Source organism: Coccinella septempunctata, chromosome 2, assembly GCF_907165205.1.
Source record: "Coccinella septempunctata chromosome 2, icCocSept1.1, whole genome shotgun sequence".
NCBI lineage: Eukaryota > Metazoa > Arthropoda > Insecta > Coleoptera > Coccinellidae > Coccinella > Coccinella septempunctata.
The window spans coordinates 29,967,093-29,989,218 of NC_058190.1; the positions used below are offsets into that span (position 1 = coordinate 29,967,093).

At 33.7% G+C, this 22,126-nt stretch overlaps 1 protein-coding gene across 1 annotated transcript in view; it reads right to left on the bottom strand.

Moving 5' to 3' along the window:
• LOC123308507 (gonadotropin-releasing hormone II receptor) overlaps nt 1-22,126 on the bottom strand; it is a 169,691-nt gene that overhangs the window by 89,314 nt on the left and 58,251 nt on the right. Inside the window, exons 2-3 of the mRNA XM_044891190.1 lie at nt 21,494-21,807; nt 3,302-3,450 (exon numbers count right to left, since the gene is read on the bottom strand). Coding sequence (XP_044747125.1) covers nt 3,302-3,450; nt 21,494-21,778 — 434 coding nt within the window. The 5' untranslated portion in view covers nt 21,779-21,807. The remainder of the gene's footprint in view (nt 1-3,301; nt 3,451-21,493; nt 21,808-22,126) is intronic.

Here is a 22,126-nt window from a genome sequence, read left to right on the forward strand (position 1 = left end):
ATTCTATCAAATTTATGGAGTAGTTACGTATACTTACATCTCTACATGAAACACAAGGAACTATACAGCGAAAAAAGTTCTGGGGTGAAGAATCAGGGACTTCGCACAAATTAGAGAGAATGCTATCGGCACAGCCTTCTTGAAGATAAAGACGGCTGTGCTATCTGTAATCTGTGAGGATTTGCCTCAGAATAACCAGCCGCTCTTTGATCTTAATGCATCTAAAATTCATCACACGGTCTTTAACCTTCTCAGTTATATTTATGTCGAATGTCTTGAATATTCATCACAGGTTGGCAGATATGAAGGTTCCCTCAGCACCTTGAATTTGTCTCTGATAGGAACAATATTTTTACCTATCAATCAGTAAATTCACGATGTTTGGATTTCCTGAGAAATCAATAGATTCTTCTTACTATACTCCATTCACTTTTATTTTAGCAGTCGGTTGGCCATGGAAATTTGACACATTTCACTCTGTATAGTACGAAAATGTGGGGTTATGAAGCTTGTCAAAACATTTTTGGGTTTTAAATCAACGCTATGTTGCCCGTTCTACGTAAAAGTTTCTGTTATTACGTATTTTATCACAATGTCGAATCTCTTCGGAAAATATGTGACGAACATAATTGAAGTTTATACAAACTGATTGAAGTCATACCAAATCCAGTTATTTGCATGAAAAATACAAGAGATCAGTATAATATCATAATATACACTAGCTTGAGGAGAGTTAATGTTCGTTATCTTCTTTGGCTTACATCATTTGTAGATTTCAAAAATATTAACTCGAAGATGAAATGCATATGATGCTGTGGTTGGGAATGGGTATCTCCCGAAGAAATTAACAGATAATTACAAGAATGTAAAATTCTTCAACAAAAATCATCTTGCATCAATATAAGTAAAATGAAGTTTCAAGTTAAGATGAACTTCACCTCTGAACAAAAATTTCACATGAATAAACAAGTAACAGGGCAACTTGCGCTTATATGTTGCTATTCATCTTAATACATTGATGTAATAATAATAATTATATGTATTTATTAGTACCTCAAGACATTTACAATGTATAGGACAAGTGAAATGAAAAATAGAAAAATCAATTTTCGGCAACTTATTCTACGATGACATTAATCGAAAATCCTGTAGTAAACTTTTCGCATTAATTCACTCAAACATAAAATTCTCAAATGCCACCACTTTTTTGGGTCTCCCAATAGAAGGAAATTCTTTGTCATACTCTTTATTCACAATCTTTCTGATTGTTGAAATATCCAGCTGAAATATATGTCGTTTAGATTCAGATGAAACATTATATAAATTCTCTTACATTGAATAGGTTCGCTACCGTCTGACGTATTGTGGATTTTAGAATATCAGGGTATAACTATTTGAATGAGCGGACCTGAATTCTAAATAGCACTTTCTGAAACCCTGTCTCCTTTTTCAATCACTTTCGGCATTTTCGTAATAAAAATTGATATTAGTTGTGGCAACGGCGTTATGACATTAACGACATTTCATGAGTGCCAACCTAACTTCGTCCTAGTTACAAAAACTTGAGAAAATTATTTCATGGCCAACCGACTGCTAAAATAAATTTGAATGAAGTATAGTTGACCAATTGTGTTCAATGAAAATAATTCTTGTTGTAGGAGATTTTCGGATAATGGACACTCTACTGTCGAAATTGACAAAACACAACAACGAATACTCTGAGTGACTAAAAACAGAAATTGAGGTTGCAGTAAGACAAAGGAAGTTACGACGAACGAGATAATTTCTCTTTAGAACCCAAGATGTCAAGTACGTAAAACGTACAGTGTGTAAATTGGAAAAAGTATAATAAATACCACCTTCAATACCCTTTGAAATCAGAAATATTGAAAAAAAAGTGCACTCCGGTTCTTAGGGGAGCATTTTATATATGGTTCGTTCCAATTAATTTGTATCAACCCTGTGAGCGTGATGACAGAAATCCCTTAAATCTCAAACTTCGTTTAAGGTAATTCCACATTGCCTTTTTAAAAATGCTATACACTCAACATACGGTGTTTGTACCCCCGAAAAATTAAGAATAAAAGAGTACAATTGTATAAAGCAAGACTTGCAGTTAAACATGAAAATTATGAAATTTCTACATATTTTACTGTTTTTATTTCAAGTACTAAGAGGAGAAGTGAAGTGTATGGAATTTTTGAGAAGGCAATCGAATTACCTTTGAAACAAGGTGTCAGTCAGCCCCCATTTACATTTAAGATTTCAAGGATTGTTGTCTTGTCATCACACTTACAGGGTTGATACGAATTGATGCAATAAAACATAGTACAAATTGACAAGTTCGATTCAGATCGAAACACTTGTTGATATTCATATCAGCGTTTGAAGTAATTTTTTTTATAATAAACAGTTTTAGACTCATAGAGCCTATAAATGTGGAAAATAATATTCTAGTCCGATACTGCTAACTCTGGTGTTACTCTTGTAACAGTGATTACATTCATTTACAAGTTAATTCTTGAGGGGAAGTAGTACATACGATTCGAGATCAAGACGATCGACATTGTTTGCTTTACGTATGCCACCTCTAGGAATATTGAATAATTTTCAGTTATTCCTGAATTTCAGCGTAATTTTGGCATATATCGCTATGAAAACCTTCGCAATATATAAAGAATTGAATCGCCGATATCACCCCGTCGTTATTTTTATCGAAATATGCTGAAAAACCGTCGAAAAATCATTGTGAAAACAAGTTTTATTGACACTAAAATTCAAGTTTTTTTTCTCATAAAAAAACAACTGAATTGGAAAGAAGAGACGGGATGACATCAAGACGTCCTTTAAGGGTAAATTAGGAACTAGTGAATGCCGTTTTTGAATGGAGATTCTTGAGGTACCTATTACTTCCCCTTGATGAAATAATTTTAAACTTGATTCATTGCCTGTTTAAAATAGAATATGTTATAATAGACCCTTTAAACTTGATATTAATGAATAAGATAAATCAGCAAATAGAAGTACAAAAACACAAAATCAAGTACAAAAATATAGGATATGGATTTCTTAATTGTACCTACTTCTTCTAGGTGTCCAAAAATCATATTTGGCCTTGACTTAAGATGGGATCATGTCTCAAATAGCTTTATGCCTTATCAACTCTTATATTGTGTAATCAAGTAATGAATTGGGAGGAACAAAACTCTTCATAATAAGTTCTTCAATCTCTTGAACGAACATTATTTTCCAATGAAGAAAACGTTTCGAATTCATCCAACTTTCTATATTAATCACTCACCTATCGATACTGATGCAAACAAGAATGAAACTTGACAAGTACAGTCCAAACATTCTGAAGAAGGACATTATCCTGCACATGGCATCTCCTGCTGTCCACATGACAGTTATGGACCAAGCAATCTCTAAAGGCATCATGAGAAACGTAACCTGAAATAAAGAAAGTCCAGGTCAATGCTACTCAGCACATATTTTTTGATGCTATATCACATCCCTGAAAGAATTTTAGATTCCATAATTACAACATGGATCGTTAGAGCTGCGTTGAAATTTTGCTGTCCAGTAATTTTTGTGTTGATAGGATGGTTCAATTTGATATTAGCCGGGTAAATACACGAGATGGATTGGGATTGCGAGCGGGATTTGAAGCGAAAAATTGAAATATCCAAACTTTGTGCTGCCAGTTGCGTTCAGTAGTGCGCAGCGCACCTTTTTAGGTAAACATTATGAATTCGAAGTCATTTTAGGAAGATTAATTTTTGTTGCACCTACTCTGAAATACAATAAATTGATAAAATGGGATTTATTCGGCAGAAGTTTTGTAGTTGCTTGATGCCTGGCAGACGCAATTTTTTATGAAGAACAAAGTGAAATTTCAAACCACTTCATAAAAGCTGAAATTTTAATATTACTCGTATATCATTTGGATATTCAAGAGAACAAGAGAAGAGAAGGCAGACGACCACAAAGTTTCAAAATACATACTACGTTATCTGTCTGGGCACTTGCGCAGTTAATGATGGCAAAAGAGTCAAGAAAGCATTTCACGGAGGCTAAAATATTGATATTATATCATTTGGATATATCCTTGACAAATTAGGTCGAAAAAGAGAAGTACTTCCAAAATATTGCTAAAATGCTGGAAATGGTTCCAAAAGGACACCTAAAATATGGGAAAAATAAAGTTTGCCCCAATTTTTTACCAGGGTTGAAATTTTGTGGTCCAAGAATCCTCTGAATTTCCGCACTTTTTTGTTTTCTCGCAATTTTCGCAGAGCAAAGTACATCAAAATACATACAAAAAAATTTATTGTATGAATAAATCAAATCAAATTTGATCTGTTTCGAAAAACGGATATATTTATATACTTACTTCAAGCGTTTGTGAAAAAAATATTGTTCCTTACTTTTGCAGAAAGTGTTTTGCCCGCGCTCAACTGCTTGCTCAAACTTCGCATTCGACAGTTTCCGTCGAAAGTAGTTAGGAAAATAACTATTGTCCAATTCATTTTTTACAGAACATTATTCATTAATCTAGGTTTTCAGATTATTCACCTCGCTTATGAAATGGTCCATAAATTCTACAAAACACACCCATGAATATCCATTTCTATTCTAGTAGAAGCCAGATTATTACAACCCCTTCAGTGGGTGCGACAACACGTCCGTATTTTTCATTTGAAAAGAGCCCACACCTTCAGAACACTTTTTCTATTTGCATGGACCCCAACGCCACAGCTGAGAAAATTACTGAGGCCCACAATGCATTGCGGCTGTCTACTGAGGTGCCAGCAGCAAAAGACTGAAAACATTCGGCTGCAACTGTTTGAGAAGGCCCGCTTCAAGCTGGCAAGTATGACACAAATTGAAGAAGCTGCAGAAATGCACTCGGGCATATTTGCAGGTTGATCGCTTATTATCTCAATTCCATTTTAGATGCAATATATTATAAATCATATTTATGCAGACATGAGTATTGTATGAGTAGCTCATAGGACAATTCATTAACCATTTTTTTTTCTACAGGTGCATATGTGGAAGTCCAAAATATCATATCCAAAAAACTGGGGCTGGTATACAATCGAAACTGGTCTCAATCCAGTGACCACTCACCTGTTTGCAGCTTAGATACATGTAATGGAAAATAAACATTCCAGAAACTGGAGTGAGATAGTTGCTTAGTGTCGCCAATCAAAATTGAGACAATTGACAACAGGTAGGATAAGATATAAATTTTTCAATATAACGCCACTGCCTTAGTGTCGCGCTAGACAAAGAAACATCGAATGTGTGTACTACAAAACAACTAAGGTTTCCAGCCTCAGAAGAACCACTGAGGAAAATCGTCTGAAGGAAGGTTTGTTTAGCATCATGCTCCTGCAAAATTCTTTCATTAAATGATCAGTCATATGTTCATATTGTCAAAGACCAAGAGGTTTCAAGTAACGAAGAATTTGATATTCTGGAAGAGAATTTGGTATACCTACAAATCTAACAAGGAGCTTGACGACAATAAATAACCTAAAAATCTTCTTGTTCCTGCACATCTGAGCACTCTGATCCGAAACGTGCAAGAATGCACCATGGATGCATGGATATTTGTATTAACGTACAGGGTGGACAAAATTCGTTGTCTACTGAGGAGATCTCGAGAACTATAAGAGTTAGAAGAAAACAGATGACACATTTCCAAGCTTTTTTTCAGAGAAACAAAGAAGGACGAAAACCGAAGCCTCCTACGATTCTTCGTTTTTGAGTTATTAGCAAAAAAATGAGAATTTGACTGTTTGGAAAAGTCCTCATCAAAGTTACAGATCTGAAACTTCAACCTTCTTAGGCACTTTTATACATAGAATCAACTGACGAAAAATTTTTTTCCAATTCAAAAATATCAAATTCAATAAAACTGTGCCTTTAAAAAAACGAAAGAGAAAAAAGTTCGCCTATTGATTCGAAATTAAAGAATATTTTGAACTCGTCAGAGGATTCTACGAAAAAAAGTGCTTGTAGAAGGTTCAAGTTTCAAATCTGTAAATTCAAAGGCCTAAAAGTTAAGAGAACTTTTAGAAATCGTCAAAATCTCATTTTTTTTCAAATAACTCAAAAAAAACCGTAGATGGCTACGGTTTTCACCTTTCTTTGTGACTCTGAAAAAGAGCTAGTCATCCGTTTTCATCTAGCTCTTATAGTTCTCGAAATCCCCTCAGTAGACAACGAATTTTGCCCACCCTGTACATATATATTTTTGAGTTCACAGTTTCTTCATTTCCATATGAGTCCTTATTTATTTGTTCATTTATTTACACAAAGAATAGAGGCTAAACCTATAAACTCGATAAGAAAAATCATAATAACGGATAGCGGACATTCTCCTAAAATCGTTTAATGAATAGAAAAAAGTATACATCGTTGAATACAAATGATATGGGCATCGCAAGTAAATTTTTCCTTCTTTTAAGCTGAGTTAGGAAAATATCCTAATTTGGCGATCTTTTATGATATTGTGTCATTTGAAAAGTTGTCCTCTTTTCTACAAAAGAAGTAAGAAACAAAAATTCTTGTCGCATACTCTCTTCTGATTGAAAATTGCAAAAAAGGCCATCGATTTCAGAGTTTCTTGGTCCTCAAAAGTTAATCGAATGGAAGTGCAGTACAATAGATGGAAAAAGTAAACAGTCTACTATATGCAGTTGAAAGATTCTCTCGGTATTATGTCCAAATACCAGTGAGAAGTAGTTATTTTACAGAGTGAATTGAATGGAAAGAAAAGGGGATCCGATCTCGAACGTTTCCTGGATGTTCTCGATTCATTCAACCGAGACTTTTATTTATCGGACAATGTAGACGAAACTCAACCTCAAAAGTTACAGGCGTGAATCGCACTCGTACTCCATTTTTTCAACAATATCTACAGGTCTTAAAAAGCGAGCAAGAATACGGAATCAATTGAAAATATCAAATATTATATCGAAAAACATTTATAATGATAATCTGGAAATATTTTTCTTTCTCAGGTTAATTCCAAAGGTAGACCCTGAAATGATTCAAAAATTTTGAATTATCATCTCCAGAATGGAACTCTAGACATTTGTAGGTGCATTCTCAAGTTATTTTCAGAAATTTGCAGACCCTCAAGTATAGTTTCCAAGTGTAGTCATAATGAAAATCTGTAAAATTGTACTTTCTCAAGTCATTTCCAAAAATATTCATACCCTCAAATGATTCCCAAAGAATGACTTTGAATTCTCATCTCCAAACACAATCATAATGACAATCTGGAGATTTTTAAGTACATTTCTAAGTTATTTCCAAAAAGATGCATAGTATTGTTCTCGAAGAATGGTTTTGACTCATCATCTCCAAAAACATTCACTTGAATTCTCAAGCTACTCGATACTTGATCAAATGAGATAAAAAAGTACAAAGTTCTGGACTTACATACCTATATGTTGTCAACTAAAACGCAAAAGTGACAAAATAATAAGATTTATTGCGTTAGAAATGTGAAAATTGATAGGTATTATTCGGGAATCGTTTAGTGGTATATTGTTATAATACTGTTCATTTTATTTTCTAAATCTTTACTGGTGATCTCTACCAAAGTCTATTTGTTTTGGATAGGTTCTATCTTTCAGTCTTTGGATTACAGAGTATTTGCTTGTATTCAATAGTGTATTTTGAAAGTATGTCGAGTTTTATTGTTTTTCACATGGTTCGATTAATTATTGAGAATTTTGTATTAATTATTAGGTATATGCTGAGTCTTAATAGACTCTTTTCTGTGAATAAATAAATAAATCGTTCATGTTGCATTCTTGTGCAAAACAATAACCAAAATTTAAAGGGCAAAAAATCGGACTTATTTTAAGCCCCTACCCAACTTTTGCACACTCTTGAATTGAAATTCATCATTTGATCAAGTATTAAATCGCTAGACAATGTACATATTTCCAGATTCCCTATAATTAAATGGCTTTATTTTTCTTGGAAAACCATTAGGAGCTTCAGTGGTCAGTTCAAAAAGCGAAAAGGCATGTCATACGTCAGAAACCATTAATTTATGTGGAATTTTCATTATAATTCAATTCAAACAGTTCGTCATCTCGGAAAGCCAGAAATATTTTATTCGTCAAAAAATTTTTTCATTGAATTTTCGTACATTTTATTTACTTCTTGAGGTGAAATGATATTTTCAATGAATTTCTACATAAAAAAATTTCTCGAAAAGTCCCACTATTGCCTACAATCGAAATCTGCTGCAATTGAAACAAGACGTTCGTAAAGTGCTCCCAACTTTTCGATGAACGTGGAAACTAATGTAATATTCGCAACTTCTACTGATCGTTCGAGTGTTCTGGCAACAACCCACATTCTCGTAGTCTTTTCCCCCTTACGGCTAATAAGGATATGGCGAGAAAATAAAAAAAAGATTCTCATTTTTTAACTCGCTATATGCTCGCAATCCACAATTTCTGACCACCTATTATTAAATCATAATTATTTATCTGTGCGAGTTCATTTATCGACATTAAATATCTCACGCAGAACACGCAAAACTCAGGATAGTCCCAATTGATTTCTCAAGTTAATGTTGAATTGATGTGGCTAATACTTGATGAAAATCCATAATCGAAATTAAAACAGATTATACTATTTTCACAAAATGAGTTTTTAAACCATGACACGTGTTTCGCTATCACAATAGCATCTTCAGGTGAGTAAAAGTAAACTAGTTTAGATTCCCTCACCTTAAGTTTGTGGAAATCGTATAATCTGTTCAAGTTAATGTTTATGAATATCGAGCATTAGTAGATTATAGCACAGCCGTCTATAGAGACCTTAAAGACGGCTGTGGTTATAGCTTCTCGTAATTCAGTTTGAAGAAAAGTATCCTTTTCGTGCTATAAAGGGCCAATATCGGACCCCTATTTATTGTTCCACGGAACCCATTTTTTCAACAAAGCAGAGTTTCCTCGAAAAAGGAGACTTCAGTAGTTACGCTTATAGAACTGGCTCGTTAACTCCACCTTACTCTGATGTATGTATAGCATGTTGATAATAAATCATATTCCTCGAAGAATTCACTACGCAATCAGGTCCAACGATATAGAAAAACAAATTTATGAGGATCGATTATTATTGAGTCGTTTGGCGTTTGGCTCATGGCTCAACAATCCGATTGAATATTGAATCAATTGGCATTTTACTCCATGATAGAATGAATCGACGTAGAAGCTAATAGGAGTTAGTTTCAAAACCGTGAAATAAAAATTGAGCCATATATTCATCGATTCTTTCGTTGAAACCTATCGATTACAAATATTTTATGATCTACCACGCAATGATGATACGATTCAACCTACAAATCTTGACGTCAAATGGACTATGGAATTTTTATCGTTATATATTCAGCGTTTGAATGTATTGCTTAGCCTTAGATTTTGAGATCACATATGGACCATGTGATGGAATACGTAAAGGATGACACAGCCTGGTTTTCATTGTGAATTAATTTTTAGAATGATTGCTGGCTGAGAGTTTTTCATTTATGGAGTAAGCTCTTGGGAAGAGTTAATAAATTATGGTATAAATTATATGTGAACGAATTCCGACAATAGTTATAAAACATTATAAAAGCACTGAAATTTTATGTTGAAAAGAAATCCTTCCTCTAGTCTCGGTCGCAAACATAAGATGCTTTTTTGTGCACTGCCTGGGGACGAGATCGCTATATTATAAGGTTATTCAGTGGTAAATGGGTAAAAGGTGGAAGCTAAGGGTAGATAGAGGACACTGAGGTGAGTCAGAATAAGTATATTTGAAGGGTCTATTTCTCTTTATAATCGCTCGGGTTTGTTTGTGATTGAAATCAATATACATAGTATTAATATATATTAAAGACTCAAGAATATTCTTGAGTCTTTAATATATGCTCACAAAAACAAAAATAACCACATTCAAATTGGAAGCAGTCATGAGTACAATACAAAAGGTACAAATCTTTTGAAGCAAAATTTTTGTAGACTAACTTTATCCCAGAAGGGACATATTTATATGTCAGTTAAACTATATAATCAGATTCCAGTTCAACTCAAGCATATGTCCGTGAACCGTTTCAAAAATGTAATTAAAAATATTTTGATTAAGTGTGCATTTTATGACATTGAGACTAGGAAAAGTCAATATCTTGTGCGCATAAATGAGGATTTATAAGATTCTCTATATTTCAAACCAGCAACGAGTCTAACAGCTATCCTTCGACGAGCAAAAATGCGGTTTCGAGAGGAGCAGTCACCCCATGCTTAAATTCCATATCGTAGTAAAGATTCAACCAAAGAAAAATAAGTTATCTTTAACACTTCACCTGACAATTTATTCGACAGTGATTTGAGCAAAAATATATCACTGGATAATTTTCCAACCAGTCGGTCAGCGTGAACGTCCCACCGGAGGCAAGTATCAACTGTAACACCTAAAAATCTTGTCGATCCTGTGAGATCCACATCGGTCTTCTTCAGGGAAAAAATTAACTTCACTGTCGTCTCCTCATTTGTCACCAGCTCATTTGAAGTGAACCATTCAAAGGCTCTTGACTCTGCGGTGGTACTATCCTCCAGAACAGTAACAAATTCAGACGAGCACGTAGAAACGGTTATATCATCCGCAAAAATTATGGTGGAAAACATATTTGAGAAATATGGAAGGTAGTTTATCAAAAAATTAAAAACAATAAAGGTCCCAAAACTGACCCCTGCGGAATACCTAATGAAATTTTTTGTTCATCGGAACAATTATCACCGAAAAACACTGATTGAGTTCTACCTGAGAGGTAAGAAGCTATGAGAGCACAAGTGCTCTCGGAGCACCCATACGCAGCAAGTTTCCCGAGCAGAATAGAGCTGGAGACTCAATCAAACGCCTTTGCTAAGTCTAAGAACAATGATATTCAACCCAAAAAAATACAATTGAAACACAACGAATGAACAGATTTGTACTTGGATAAATCTGCGATAATTACAAGTAATTTTACCACTGAAAACGATAAGATTTATGTATAAGATATCTAAATTTGGAATGAAAAATGAAATTAGCACATTCGCATCTCGAAAAACATAGCATCATTTCGAAAACCTTAATTCTATACGAGGATGTATTGATATCTAGTTAGCCTAGACCATATCCATGCATAAAAAAAATATTGCGTTACCATAGCAACGAACAATAACTCATTAGAAGTGTCAGTGTAAAGTTTGAGGTCAAAAAAGTAAACCAGAGTTACGCTTTAAATTAAAAGAAAGTGGATATCCACCGACATTGTGAAAATCGAAAAATAGGAGTATCGGAGCCATCATCAAGGACCTGTATATGACCGATCAGGAAGGCCAGTTTCTGTGTCAGTCCCCAAAAATATCGATGCAGTCCATGACATGATTTTATCAGACCGTCTAATTGGGCTAATACGGATATCTGAAGCACTGAATATTTCATACGAACGCGTTCATCATATAGTTCACGACAATTTTGACATGAGAAAAATTGCTGCAAAATGGATCCCCAAATGTTTGAATGTTGACCAAAAGCGTGCAAGGGTAGAAGCATCGCGTTCGATGTGTGCTCGATTTGAAAACGATGCAGACTTCTTAAACCGAATTTTTACTATGGATGAGACTTGGGTACATTTCTACGATCCAGAAACAAAGCAACAATCGATGGAATGACCTAGGAAGTTGCGTGTCCAAAAATCTGCTGGAAATGTTCTTGCTTCAGTTTTTTGGGATTGCCATGGAGTAATCATGATTGATTTTTTGGATAAGGGTAGAACAATAACCGGAGATTACTATTCGACATTACTGACCACTCTACTGGAAAAAATTAAAGAGAAAAAACGCGGAAAGCTATCCGAAGGTGTTTTGTTTCTGCAGAACGACGCCCCTGCACATAAATCTCATGTTGTCATGCAAAAAACTTGTGATTTAGGATTTGAATTACTAGAACACCCCCCTTATTCAACATATTTGGCTCCATCCGACTATCATCTCTTTCCTCAACTGAATAGAAGTTTAAAAGGTCGTAAATTTTCTTCCAACGAGGAGGTTATAAAAGATGTGGAGGTCTGGTTTGCAGAACAAGAAGAAACAGTTTTTTTGAAAGGTCTAAAGACGTTGCAGGTTCGCTGTAATAAATGTATTCAATCAAGAGGAGAATATGTTGAGTAATAAAAATATTTTGACATAAGAATTCTGTTTGGATCTATAGTAGGTTAAGAATTTTTCACTATATCCTCGTACATATTCTCAATTCAGAAATCCAATAAATGAATATTATCCTCGATGTTGCCATTTTCAGTAGTGGTTTAAGTGAAACCTCTGCTTTGGTAGTGTTTCAAGTTTATGACTCAAAAATTATACTTTTTTAATTTTAATTAAAAAAATTTAAATTTAATTTAATTTTTGAAATTTATAAATACCGAATGAAAATTATTTTTTTCAAATTTAGTTTCTGTGTTGTCTGAATATTCAGATTTGACTAGACTGATTGAATTTAAAAATCGCTTGAGGAAGTACGAGAAATGTCCCCTTTAGTTGTTGCTTCTTTTTTCTATTTCATCTACCTTATCGAATTCAAGGAATTTAAGGAAAGGTGTTCTTTTGGTGTTGAATCTCATTTATCAATTTTTCCTATGGCGGACATGAAGAAAATTCAGTTACTATTCAGTATAGAATAGTTATTGCAGATAGTAAACGTACCAAATATCATCGAAATAATATTAATCGATCATTTACCAATGAATCACCTTTTATATCATTTTGTCCAAATGTATGTAATTTTCTAATTTAGAGCCGAAAATAAAATGGTATGAAAGGATTGGCTGGAACTCATTGAGGTTCGTCTCCAAACATGTGTAAATATACTTAGATAACAGTGTAAGAGCTAGAAGGACTTGAAATTTTCAGGGTTCAAAAATGCCGATTTACTCCATAATGGGCAAGATTCATCCAATTATTTCAGAGTTATAAGCATCGAAAGATGTTCTCAATTGGTTTGCACTCAGAACTGTGCAGAATCGGTTCAAAGTAGTTGAACAGCGATGGTGTGGGAAGCTACGCTCACTCTGAAGAAATGAATGTGCAACTGTTTTCAACCGATCTGTAACCATCCAAAAATTGAACCAAAACATGCATATGGTCACTTTCATTTTAGCACTCGGTTGGCCATGAAAATTTGGCACATTCCACTCTGTATAGTACGAAAATGTGGGGTTATGACGATCGTCAAAACATTTTTGGCAAAGATTATAGAGTTAGGTTAGGTTATAATCTTTTATTTTTGGGTTTTGAATCAGCGCTATGTTGTCCGTTGTACGTAAAAGTTTCAGTATTTCCGTATTTTATCACAATGTCGAATCACTTCGGAAAATATGGAGTCGAAAATATGTTTCGAACATAATTGACGTTTATACAAACTGATTGAAGGCATACCAAATCTAGTTATTTGCATGGAAAATACAATAGATCAGTTTTTAAATCTATTTATTTTTGCTATAGAAGAAAATTGAATTATTGACACATAATATGCAGTAGCCTGGGGAGAGTTAATGTTGGTTATCTTCTTTTGCTGAAGGTTGAAGACGTTACATCAGTTGTAGATTTCAAAAAAATCAACCCGAAGATTAAATGCATCTCATGCAATGTTAGGGAATGGGTTTCTCTCGGAGGAATTAACGAATAATTACAAGAATGTTGAATTCTTCAACAAAAATCATCTTGCATCGATATAGAAGTCAAAATAATTAAAGGAAGTTTCAAGGCAAGAGGAATTTTTTTGGAAAAAAATTCGAAAATCATGTAATCAAAAATCGAATACCCAATTATTTTTGAAAGACGTGGTCATTGATTGAGACTGAGCTTATACGTTATTTCAATATACCTGGTTGGTGACAGAATTGATGGCTAAATTTTCAGAGGATAATTTGTCCTCGAAAAATATGTGCGAATTGTATATTACGTGCCCTTACATGTATAGGGCAGCCTCAAACATATCGATATTGATGATTTGCAGATTGTCATTTAGACCCTTGTTACGGTTTATGTACACACATAATCTGTTAATATTGGTATATACCTGGTTAACGATCACACAGTACATCGAGAGATACCGTATTATTAATTCATACCGAAATTGCGCTTGTGAAACTGATGGGACTTGGATGTGAGTCGATAATTCGATAATTCCTATCGGACTAGAAGAACTATTTCAGCTGAAAAAAGAAGCCAAAGATTGAGTTTTCCTCAATAATTGTTTCATTAGCTGTAAAAAGCTACTCTAAGGAATGATTTTCTGGATTGGCAGTTTAGCCCTGACACCGAACATGAATTTCCTCCATGATCTCACACTGTGTGAATTTTTCCTAAGACCTCATTTGAAAAATTCAATATTTCAAATATCAAGAATAGAATCATTGACGAAAAATCGTTGAATTAACAATGATACTCTCATTTTTCACGATTTTCTATAATGTTTCGAATATGTCAGAAGAAGTATTGGGAGCAATGAGGGGAACATTTCTCAATTACTTCAATTATGTAACTATAGAGAACCTGAAACTAGTACTAGTGAAACTTAAGTTATTCTTTTTTTTTAGTTTAGTTATGGATTTTCATTATTGACCAGGTACATAAATTCAATATTTATAGAGAATTAAATTTATTAAATTAAAAATAGGTAAAACCCTTTCACAAAAAACTTAATACCACGATTCATTCAAGATTCATGTCTCTCACGTATGAAAATTGTGGACTTGGTTCAAAATGTTTCCAACCACCTCGAATTGTTTGGATTCTTGTGATCTGACTCAGAGAAAGGAATGCTTTTCGTACGTTGGGAGAAATTTACAGGTGAGTTTTTCTTAAAAGTTCCTATTCCCTTTCCATACGATATACAGGGTGATTCCGGAGGAGAAGGCCAGATTTAAGGAAAAATTTTCACCAGTTATGACAGTTTCGAAACAATGTTTGATTTATAGCTGAGGGGCATGTATCGAGACTATATAGGGAGATTTGTCTGATTCGGCTGTTTTTACTTTTATCAATTACTTTGGTAGAGCTGATTGAATTTCGATGAAATTTTCATTTTACTACAATATCGATGAGTACATTCGATGATACAAACAAGATTCTCAAAGTACCAGGTGGTTATCATGGTAATTTCATATTAAGTGTGCAGGTTGAAAAAACACTCTGTGTAATGTGTCGTTATTCCAGTGCTATAAATTTTTTGGATTCAAGTCCGGTTTTCCGAGAAAGAGTTTTTAAAAAAGAACAATAGCTAAATTTCGCTCCAATGCAGTGGGAATATTCTGAACTAGGGAGTAAAGCTGTATCGTCAGAGGCTGCAAGATGCAAAGCCAAAGCTGTTCCTAAGTTGCGAAATACTTCTCTCAAAATCCAAATCCATCTTTGATTGCTCATATTCTATAATAATTTGTTACAGCAAACTACTCCAAATGCACATCTATCTACGGGTTTCTTATAGAAAGAATTTATAAAGATGAATATTAAGAGGAGTTTATACCACGGGACTCACCATCCGTATAAAGGGGGCGTAAAGGGGGAAAGACTACCAGAATGTGGTAACAATGTGCAACACTTGAACGATAAATAAAAGTTACGGATATTACAATAGTTTCCACTTTCGTAGAAAAGATGGCAGCATTTAACGAACGTCTTTTTTCAATTTCACCAGGATACAAATTGTAGCCAATGGCGAGACTTTTCGAGAAATTTCTTCATGTGGAAATTCATAGAATAGATAATTGCACCTCGGAAAGTTGACAACATGAATGAATATTTGTTCTTCAATGAAAAAAAATTATTCAATGTGAATATATTGTTGATCCTTAGTTTCACGTTTTATGCCTCGTATATCTCCATTTATGTAGATTTTTCTGGTTTGTGTGCATATGAAGTAATTTCCTATCGCGATCTGGAAAAAACCTGGAATGTTGTTTATAAGGTGGATTGTCGTGATTGTTATGTTGGTCAGACTAAACAGTATTTAAAAACCAGAATGAGCCAACATATTAGAGATTGTCGTAGTTTATCGTATGCTACTGCACTTTCATCGCATGCAGTTCTTAATGATCACTCGTTTGATTTTGACAATGTTGAAGTTTTATGTAGAGAAGAATGGAACTTGTCTACTGGAATTGCCTGTAAATTGAAATCCTGTTACATAAAAACCACTTTTGTAACAGAAACTTTAAACATACTGTCTACCTAAAATTTCGATTCCTGTTAAACTGGAGTATGTTTGAACAGGAAGAAATGGAGGGTTTGCAGGAACCAAAACTTTGGTATTCTCTATAATGGATTCCTGTTATAGGGAAACAATATTTTGTGGATGCAGCTAGACTGAAATGTGATAATTACAGGAACTGTTGCAATAACAAAGCTTTTGCGCTACACTTTTGTTAGAGAAACTGGAAACATACTGACGAAATAACATTTCGATTCCTCTTAAACTGGATGGAGTATGTCGTGTGAACAGGAAGAAATGTACACTGAGAAAAATCTTGAGGTTACAATGTGAAATTACCCACATATTAGCTGGACAGGTTACAGTTACACGGTTGGATTATTTTTTTCACAACTAATATCTGGATGTTTCTACAAGGGTGTTGCGAAATTTCATGAAAAATGTAAAACTATCTTGTATATTTACAGTGAATATGAAATTTACAGAAAATATGTGTTAATTCTCTGTGATATCACAAGGGTTGTAATATTCACCTGAAAAATTACAACTGCAATGCAATATTACAATAAATTTGCGAATTTCAACATGAAACGGTAATTTCACAAACATTATTGTGATCTAAATTTTTTTTGAATCACAATAATTTTGTGAATTATCACATGAAAATGTGATTTCACAACGTTATTTCACAAAGTTATTGTGATTTGAGAATTTTTCTTGTGAATTTGCAAAGAAAAAAATGTTGTGTTGTAGAATTACAATGCAGAACCCTTTTAATTTTAAAATTCCTTCACAAATGTGCTTATACAATGTGTTATTATGGTGGTTGTGAAATTACCACGAAAAAATATAATTGTACAACATGATATCGCGGCACAATTTCCTTCAAGGATAGAACACTTTTTATAGATCAACCGGTTTCCATTAGAGCGTTCCAAAGATGCCGCTTGAAATTTAATAAACAACTGATGATCTTACGAAGGCCAAAATTGTGCCGTTCTTTTTCCGATCCACGAAGAGTCTCATCTGAAGCTGACTTTTCAGAAGCTTATCTAGTGGCAGCTCCAGGAGCTTTCCGGTGTAGATCGGTGAAGGAAAGAATATTTTTGTTGTTATAACTATTTTGTGCATGTCTAGGAGTGTGTGTACAGGATTTTTTTTTAATGCTTCCTCCCCTCCTCATTTTGGACTGCTGCCTTATACTGATCTGTGTCCACACACCCCAATGCCTGTACCTCTTTCTAATTTTGATCCATCAGTACAACATAGAGTCCATACAGATGACTTTTTGTCTAATTTATTCATCGCATTGAGACAGTCCACAATGACGTTTTTTGTAGAAATTTTTCTCTCGACTTGTTCTTTATATGAATACATTTCGGAAGATATAAATAAAATATATTTTATTCTTTTCTTTGTATAATTCATATTGGAGATTATAGGTTCCTGCATTCCTCATCAACCATAATCGAATAACAAATTCTGTCACTTGGTCAGAAAATATTTCGAGTAGGTACCTACTGCTGACAAAACTCGTAAGTCTGGGTATTTTTGTAAAATATCTATTTTAAAAATGTGTTAAACACATCCATAGCTTGAGCGTAATATTACAATATGATTGCAAATATCAAGTCATTTTCCACCTATGCGGTACGTGACGTCGCTCGGCTGGATCCGAATTCACAGCTTCATCTTCAATGCAATTTCATAATGCAATTGTAAAATCACAACTTTTATCTGCTTCTAGATTCATTCTGTGGCCAATCAAAACCTTTCCTGCAACTGGCACCTGCTCGTTGCCCAATCCCATATCCTATCGTAGATACTCACTAACTTACCCCATAACCCAATTCATTCTGGAATGATCCACTGTGTCTTCAAGAACTCTGAAGTGCGAAGAGTTATACATGGTTCAGTTTTTTGTTTAATATGATTTAGTTCTTTCAAGTTCCAAGTATTTCTGCCTTCCAAGTTCCTTCAAGGTTTCAAGTGTGTGACTAACGAAATATATACTGGAATACTGGTAAGTAGATAGTTCACATTTTTTGAAAGCGATGTTTATTTTTTCGATTTGTGGTTTTCCTTTGGCAGATACTAATGAAAAAAATTGAACACCGCATGCATACAACTTATTATTCATTAATTCTGTATCGAAATATTGCCTATTGGATTCCTACTTATTTAATTTTTTTTTCAGGAATAAAAACCACCGATACGAATTCTTTATGGAAAAACGATATGTGTTTACAACCTATGTATTCAGGGAGGCCCTCAATTTAATCTATGAAGATGTTCCGAAGGATGCATTTCAACATTCATCCGGATTCTGGAAGTAAGTCAAGCACGACAAAAGCAAGTTTTATAGAAAAAAAAATTCATAAATTTGTCAATTCCAGAAGATTGTGTCTTTTTTGTTGAAAAAAGACTAGGTATACTTTGTTTTTGAATTTTAATTTCATACTCTTATGATATGAACCGCTAAATAAGCGCATACTTATATCAATATTTTCAGAAGCTGATATTTCACAGTTGAATGCTTCACAATTATGTTGATTTTTTTTTATATTTTGAAAAAAATGTTTAATCATTTTAGATGATATTTGTGGTTGTTGTTTTTGTTTGATGTAATGTTTCATATTGTTTTTTATATTGAAGATTATATTAATTTCATGTTGTGGTTGTTTTTTAACTGATATAATGTTTCATATCTGTTGTTTTCCATATTGATGACTATATTTTATGTTGTAGTTGTTATTTTTAATTAATTTAATGTTTTTTTTCCATATTGATGTATATTTTAGGCAGTGATTGTGCCAAATTTAGTTCTGTACAACTACTTTGATCAATTACAAAATAAAGACAATTATCCAGTAATTTTCATGGTTATTTCACGAAGTAATTTTAAAAGGGTGTGGGGTATTTCTACAATGAATTTCGGAATTTTAACAAATACTTGAAATTTACAATTAAATTCTGTGAATCTGCTCTGTTTATTCACAACATTATAGTATTTTACGGTCTAATTGATGCTAAATTTCACGACTTATTTTCGCGAGAACAAGAGGTGATTCCACAATGAATCCTGTAATTTTCCAAAATTTTTTAATTTTACAATTTATTTCTGTGAAAATCCTTTGCGAATTCACAGAGCAAATGTAAATTTATAGTTGATACCATAAAATTCCATTGTGATTTCACAATGAGTATTCACAGGTTTAGTTTCTAGAAAAATCATTAGAAAAAATTTCATGTGAAATCACAACCAACTTGTGATTTATATTTTCTGTGATTTTACAAGGTTTTCGTTTCAAAATATTTCTTGTGAAATTCCAGTGATTATCGTTGGTCACAAATAACCCAAGATTTTCACTGTAATTTCACTATTTCGTTCTCTCAGTGTAGGATTGGCAGGAACCAAAACTTTGGTGATCTCTTTAATGGATTTCTGTTATTGGGAAATAATAATTTGTTGATGCAGCTAGACTGAAATATGATCATTACAGGAACTGTTGAGTTTATACGTAGAAGGAATAACAAAGCTTTCTGCTTTTGCGTTAGTACAAGGAACGCGTTTGGGACGCTGGTTACTTGAGATCGTTTCGCCTGTGAATTAATTTTAGTGCTAATGGGTTTTCTAGGATGTTTTCAAAACTCGGATACTCGGAGAGCCAGCATTTCAAAAATCGATTATTCGAATAAAAATCCTTGTTTGCGTTAATAGGTCGTTAAAAGTGATGAAGATCGAAGCCCATACCTATTACTAGTGCGTGCACTTTGAAACTTTCACTGGATGACAGAATGTGAGTATACAATAATAGACTTATTCATTTTTTTTTTTGAGCATTCATAGTCTTGAATGGCTTTAGATGATTACCATTCATTCTTTTTTCTAGCCGGCAAAGAACAGATGAACTTAGCCCTTTTCATGGAAATTACATTATTGCTGAATTTGAGCAGAAGGGGAAGAAAAGTTATTCATAAGGGCCATCTAGTATAGAGGCAGCTGAGAGCTTCATAACTCACATCAAGTCCACTACCGCAATTGAAGAAACTGTCAGTAGACGTCGAGAAAAATGACAGCTTTGAAAAACCATTTACAGCCATCAGCCATTTATTATATTCAAGGGAAATGAGCTCAACAAAATTACCAATTATGAACCTGTCGATAAATTTTTCTGCAAACCTTGCTTTTTTACTCATTTCAAAGCACTGATATTTCTTTCATTTTCAGTCTGCATCACTTCACACATGGCCCCAGATAACGTGATATGCATAGATTACATTTACTTATAGTAGCTATAAATATTTTATGGAAAATATCTTATTTTTATTTTTGCCTGATTGAGTATTTTTCATTACCCATGAAAAATATGCAACATTCAATATAATGTGTTGTATAAAATAACAACTTATTCCAGGGAATTTAACAGAAAGTAGGTTGAATGGTAGAGGAAAGTCCTGGTTCATATAACAATTATTTCCTTTCAAATTCGAAAGAACAAACTGCCGTAAAAGAAGTTTTACAATATCAAGCATAACTACATATATTCCAGTGTAGTTTGAGCTTTCATTGCTTATACCTAACTAGAATATTTAGTTGTATAAAACGAATAATACTATGAATTCAGTTCAGTAGGTACCTACGTTTGAATTTACAAGAACTTTGCAAATGAATGAATTCCTTTATCTGCAAAAATTGATTACCATTGTAACAGGAATTGTTCATCCTACATGAATTGAGGTAGGTACTATAAATCATTTATTGAACATAACAGGATATTATTTCTCTGTCTATTTATATTAGAATTTCCTGTTCTCTCTACTCTATTTTTGTAATGGTTACAAGATTAATCTTCTGAGTTTTTTACCGCGAATCCTGCTTTCACCTATTTGACATCCAGCTGCTGCGTTTCCGTCAAAGCAGCTCGAAATAAGAGTAAACAGGCTAACCTTTTCTGTTCAGGGCACCAACTACCAACTTTCTGACGAATATGAAAATAATAGAATTATGAAACAATAAACTGTAAAAAATACTTGTGCCAAACCACCGGACAAAGAAGTGTAAGATGCGCATGGAATGAAAGTATCGATGACTTAAAATGAAAGACATTACATTAAGGAAAAGGCAAATTGCATAGTCAGAAGGAGACCGATTCTATTTCTTTCTGCATTCAAAAGCGCAGTTTTTTGATATTTCAGGAAAAAACTTCATCCTTACCAGTAAGTCCGCGATCGCCAAATGTATCAGCATAGTGTTTATTCTGGAAGGGTTCTTTCTTCTCCTTCTCGCCAACAGCACTAGAACAGTTATATTCGCGATAGAAGAAAACACGAACAGACAACTATACACTATTATTGAAAGTTTGTGCCCATCATTGAAACGCATGTTGATTGGGAGTTCGTAGTTTCCTGACGTGTTGTTGTAGAACACAGGTGTCTCCATGACATTTTTGGCATCAGGAAGGGACTCAATGCCATCCAGATTATCATGAACATCTCTCATCTTGTTAAACGTTGATCAGTCGGGTTTATCTGGAATGGAAAAAGGAGCAATGAAAACTTCTTCAAATGTTATGATGTAAAAGGGCCGTTTGTCGATTTTAATTCGGAAATGAAACACTGTGAAACGAGGTTAATTTGAAAAAGGTCTTCAAGCGAAGGATTCTTCAAACAAACGGATCCCCAATTAAAACGATAAAGTTGTGTAATGCCAGATTCGCAAAGTTCTCTTTGTTGTTTGTTATCACAGCTAATAACAGGATAAAATTACACCTTCTTTTTCCCCTAAAAAATTCTTCTCTGTTTATAATAATTATTAACGGTGGTTCTCACAAAACTCTGATTGTGAGAT